Source organism: Sinocyclocheilus grahami, unplaced genomic scaffold, assembly GCF_001515645.1.
Source record: "Sinocyclocheilus grahami isolate Dianchi unplaced genomic scaffold, SAMN03320097.WGS_v1.1 scaffold802.1, whole genome shotgun sequence".
Taxonomy (NCBI): Eukaryota; Metazoa; Chordata; class Actinopteri; order Cypriniformes; family Cyprinidae; genus Sinocyclocheilus; species Sinocyclocheilus grahami.
Genome location: NW_015505981.1, coordinates 236,119 through 241,635, shown reverse-complemented (window position 1 = coordinate 241,635; position 5,517 = coordinate 236,119). Strand labels below are relative to the sequence as shown.

Sequence of the window (5,517 nt, the reverse complement as noted above, 5' to 3'; positions counted from 1 at the left end):
AGCTGGGTCAAAACAACCCGATAGCTGGGTCAAAACAACCCGACATGCTCTTCATTGACACTGTTGGAAATCAATAGGCCTTTATATTTATAATTTCATAGTTTAAAATTAACTTTAATTTGTAATTTAACCTTTTATTTTATTTTGTCGGCTAACAGTACATTTAAAATACAAAGTATTAGGTTTAGTATGCTGAAATTGACAGTGTTATTTTAGTATCACTTGACTTCAAGTTTTAGTAATTTCATTGTGTGTTTTCTCAGTTTATTAGTTTTTTTATATGTTTTAAGTTTTAGTTATATAAGATTTATTTAAGTATAAATCAGAAATGTTGCTGAAAAAGGTTTATTTTTATGTTTTATTTCAGTTCATGTTTATTTTATTTGAAGTAATGAAAAAGGTTTTTGGTTTTATTTTTTACTGATATATGAACAAACTAAAATATGCAGACTGCCATGTCATAATGCCTGCAACGTTGTATTTTTACAGCAAATTTCTGGCAAACCCCAGATTTTTTTGTACCTTATTAATTTAATTGAACAGGATATGTATTTGTACAGACACATGAAGGTAAGTGGAGCAGTTCATTAATTCCCTGTATTTCCTGTCTGAGTCTGATTGTTGATCATATCATGCTGTCCAGTGTTCAGACTGATGTCATTCTAACCCCTCCCTCCCTCGTTTACTTCCATACAGGATACAAAAACCCTCATGAGCCGAACCAGTCAACCAGAGGCCACCAACTGTCTGAGGAGGAAGGTCAGCAAACACCAGGACAAGACTGCAAAAAAAAGAAAAGTCCAAGAAATTAAGACCATTTTGATGAATTTCACTTCAGACTGAGGGTAAGCATATTTTACAGTTCTAAATATTGTCATGCACCATTCAAAATAATATGCCTTTACTATGACTTGAATGCTTTTATTGTGCAATGAACTGATGAATAAACTAAGTTTTGTATAATGAACAGCTTTGCTCCATAAATCTGTTATTCGAACACATCTGCTATACATATTTATGCATTAAAGTTGCAGGGTCTTGTAAATCCTTGGTCGTAACACCAGCTTTGGACTCACGCCGATCACAGACAGCTGCATCCTAATATTCACAGATATGACTGCATGCATCTTCTTACGGGGAGCAAAAATTGTAAGTATACTGAATTTCTACAGTTACAGTCATTAGACGATATTTCAGAGTTGTTTTCTTATAGTTTTTGCTATTTTAACATTGTCCTATTTTATGAACACAAGACAAAGTATTTGTTTATAGAAAATAGTTTGTAAACCATTTTTAAATACAAAAATAGACTTTTAAATACAAATAGAATTATTAGTTTTTATTATGTTTTGTATTTTTTTTATTCCGTTTTATTTTAAGCCTACATTTCAGAAAACACTTTTTTAAATTATTATTATTATAGTTTATTCGTTTTTTTATTTGTTTAGTTTTATTATGAAACAAATGCCTAATAAAGAAAAAACAGAAATAATGTGCAATTAGACAATTGTTATTAATGGATTTGTGTTGTATTGCTTTATAACATTGTCCCATTTTATGAAGAGTCAAGACATATTATATATATTTTAAATATTTGTTTAAAAAAATAAAATTCATTTTTATTAGTTTTATTACGTTTCTTATGTTTTTTTTATTTGTTTAGTTTCATAATAAAACAAAAGTCTAAATTGTCAAATGTAAAAAATTGTCATTAATGGATCTGTGTTGTTTTACTTAATAACGTTATTCAATTTTATAAGTTTTAAATAAAAAAAATATTGTATTGTTTTATAAATTTTTATTAGTTTAGTTTTACAATTAAAAAAAAATTCTAAATATGAGAAAATGGAAATGTGGTGCAATTAGAATTTAAAATACAGTATTATTTATTTGTTTCTTTTAATTTTTTATTAGCTTTTATGTTTCTCTGTTTTTTATTATTATTATTAGTTTAGTTTTATTATGAATCAAATGTCTAAATAGGAAGAAAACCAGAAATGCTGTCATTAATGGATTTGCGTTGAATTACTTTATTGTCCATGTTTGGCCTGATTCAGCAGACACGTAATCGTATTCAGCTCCACTAAATCACACTAAACCCTTAGTCACATTCAGCCCACAAACCCTCTAATTCATATGAAAATGGGAGGAACGTGCCATTGAGCACTGTCTGCTTAATGGGATAGATTACAATGCACTGCTTTAAAAGCATTCTTGCCATTATCAAAATGAGTAAAACAGGCCTTTTAGATTAATCTAAAAAAACCCTAAACGGACACAGAGACAACCAGGCAACGTGAAACATGTTTGAGAGGCTTAACCTGTCATTTTGGTTTTGCAGGACAGAGAATTGGCAGATGATGAAATTGAAGGTAAACACACCTGTCAGCTGTGATATCTGGATATGATCTCTACTAATGTCAAAGCTTAGACTGAAGTATGCAACACTTTAGAGATATTACTCATATTTCTTTAAATAATGTCATTTTATTTAGAAAAACTTTATTATTAAACATTAGCCACGTTCAGTATTTCAGTAAGAACTGTGTGACAACAAATATTAGCAGATTTTATTGATTTATTTATGAATTTATTTATTTTACAGACCTATTCCAATGCTTCTGGATTATTTCATTAAGAGCAACTGTATGACAATAAATATTTGTTGACAATCGCAGAAATGTTTTACATTTTATTTATTTATTTATTTTAGAAACAAATGCTTTGGGACTATTGCAATAGAAACTGTACGACAATAAATATTGGAGAAAACATTTTTCCAAAAAAATTGTTTTTTGCATAATAATAATAATTATTATTAAGAACTGTATGGAGATAATTATTGGTAGACATTGCAGGGATCTTATTTATTTAAATAAATCATTCCAATTAACATTTCATGGCATTATGTTTATTATTGGAATGTAAAAAGTGCTTATATTTACCTTGATGAATGTTTCTTTGTTCTCAGAGCTGAGAGAGGCATTTAATGAATTTGATAAAGATAAAGATGGTCTAATTAGCTGTAAGGACCTGGGAAACCTGATGAGGACGATGGGTTATATGCCAACCGAGATGGAACTGATCGAGCTGGGCCAGAACATCAACATGAATTGTAAGTGGCTTTTAGAAAAATGAGAAACTGTCTTACTCAGAGTACTTGATTGGCATGATTGTTTTGCATAAAGTAAAAGAAAATAAAGGGGGGGGTGTATCTAATTATGATCTATTTTTGCTATTTCTTTGTCTCTCAGTGGGAGGGAGGGTCGACTTTGAAGACTTTGTGGAGTTAATGGCCCCAAAGCTTTTGGCTGAAACAGCAGGCATGATTGGTGTGAAGGAACTGCGAGATGCTTTCAAAGAGGTGAGAACGTGTTGATCCACAATGACACACAGTTAAGATTACTTGCCATTTAGTGGATTTGCCCAAACAGATAGTGGAGAAACTCTCACCTGGCTTCAGTCAACTCCATTTGACCTGTTACCACAACATTATGGGGTGGAGGGGAGGGTGAAGCCCTTGCAGTTAATGAACTGAATTTGCTGTGGATGAAAAGCAGCTCAGTGATTCTCTGTTGGTGGGTTGCGACCCAAGGGTGCAGGTCACAAGCAGCATGGAAAAACAATGCTAAATGCAAATGCCGCTGAGAACCAGTGAGCTAAATAATAAGCAACAGACATCGAATTTGCCATATTTTCATCACAAAATCTTTTTTTCCCTCATCTACAGTTTGATATGGACGGCGATGGCTCGATCACTACCGAGGAGCTGAGGTCCGCTATGAGTAAACTACTGGGAGAACACATGAACCACAGAGAGATTGACGCTGTCGTCCAAGAGGCGGACAATAACGGTGATGGTACGGTAGATTTCGAAGGTGAGAAATGACACTCATTTTCAATGCATGACAAATAAAGCATATAGATACTCACACTTCCTACACATAAGTGTGAAATGCTTTTCTGTTTTTTTTTTCTTCCTTCTTGCAGAATTTGTGAAGATGTTGTCAAGCTGCTGAGAAAATCCTCTTGCTGGATGCTGCAGATACAGAAAACATATACGACTGCACTCACAACAGCATTATGCATATCCATAAATATAATAGCAATGTACAGAAAGATTTCTTCCCCCCGCAAGCTATGCAAAAATCTCAGGCTTTCAATGCAATACAGAGTTACTGATCTGAGAATTGGAAGTGCAATAAAAATTATAAACGCAAGTCTAATATTATAATGCTTATGTATTTACATTTATAATAGATATTTGCTCAATAAAATACTAAATTAGGATATAAAAGATATGGAGTGATGTTTTTTTCTTTGTGTTTGTGAATGTGAAAGGCCTGGTTCCAGAATCAACCACTGAGTGTTTTTCTGAAATTATTAAGGGCGCTTTTTTATACCTTTTTTAACATTTTTGTCTCGGTGCTCTGTCATTTCATCCTAGCCGTCAGATCGTCCTACAAGGGCTAATACCTCATTTTTGTCACGCTGAACAACACATACTGTATTTGCATTTCTGTAAGGATAGGTGTAGACATTAATATCTGATAGGTAGCATTTTTATTGATGAATTGTGTTCTGTACTGTTTTAGTGTGAGGTAGCAAAATCGTCAGAACACTGTCTATTGCTCTATTGCCAATCATTTCAATTTCTAGAAATAATCCTGCATTTATCTCACAAAGTTTCGTTATAATCATGTCTACAGTGTATAATGAATCTCTTATTTACATCGTGTTTACACTTTGTTTGTTATAATAAGAAGATTCACGAGCTTGAAGAACAAAAACTTCAGTGTTTTCAGCAGTGAGTGAATTCTTACTAACGTAAAGGCCTCTGATTGGCTAATGCGTTCAAGAAATCAACAGATGTGTCTGTGATTGGCTACTTCACTCAACGCTGAAAAAAAAACACGTTTGAAAAACCTTTGATGTACTCAGGAGCACAGACACAAACTTTTGCCAAGTCTATTTCGCTAATATCCTATTATTACAGCTTTAACTGAGGGTGCTTAGCAGAAACCGGCCTTTAATGTATTGTAAGTACACAAAAATCATGTTTCAAAGTTGAAGAGTTATTGAGTCAAACGTCATAGTAATTTTAACATTTCTGTGGTCATGCTGATCTGGGTTCAGTCTTCTAATCTTTATGACTGAGACCTTCTGATTAACTGACCCCTAACTGACGGTCCGCTGTCGTCAGACTCGACAACATCATTTTTATGAATTATGCTAGATCCTGCAGATTTCCAGTAACTAAATATCTCCATTAATCTGTTGATTCTCAGAAAAAATAAATACATCTGAAACAGGCCATGCAATCTATGTACTAGGCCGCTGCAGAGAGCAGATGGTGAAGACGAGAAATCACTTTTAAGGGAAACTTTCTTTAGAAGATTAAGGGGATAATGGAAGGATGATGGACTGAGAGGCACTGAAAGATTTTGGACCGTGACAGAGCAAATTGATACCCTAAAAAAATGAAACACACGAGACACGAGTTTGAAATGGTATAAA

The 5,517-nt window shown here is 33.0% G+C and overlaps 1 protein-coding gene across 2 annotated transcripts in view; it reads left to right on the top strand.

The window, feature by feature from the left end:
• The window catches only part of cabp5a (calcium binding protein 5a), a 4,474-nt gene extending 336 nt beyond the window's left edge, over positions 1-4,138 (top strand). Inside the window, exons 1-7 of one of the 2 annotated variants that reach the window (XM_016246583.1) lie at positions 693-845; positions 1,029-1,149; positions 2,342-2,372; positions 2,972-3,115; positions 3,255-3,364; positions 3,731-3,878; positions 3,991-4,138. In XM_016246583.1, coding sequence (XP_016102069.1) covers positions 1,114-1,149; positions 2,342-2,372; positions 2,972-3,115; positions 3,255-3,364; positions 3,731-3,878; positions 3,991-4,019 — 498 coding nt within the window. In that variant the 5' untranslated portion in view covers positions 693-845; positions 1,029-1,113 and the 3' untranslated portion in view covers positions 4,020-4,138. Of the gene's footprint in view, positions 1-692; positions 846-1,028; positions 1,150-2,341; positions 2,373-2,971; positions 3,116-3,254; positions 3,365-3,730; positions 3,879-3,990 lie in introns of those variants that run through there. The other variant, XM_016246584.1, reaches the window with a different exon arrangement.
• The last annotated feature ends 1,379 nt before the right edge of the window (positions 4,139-5,517 follow it).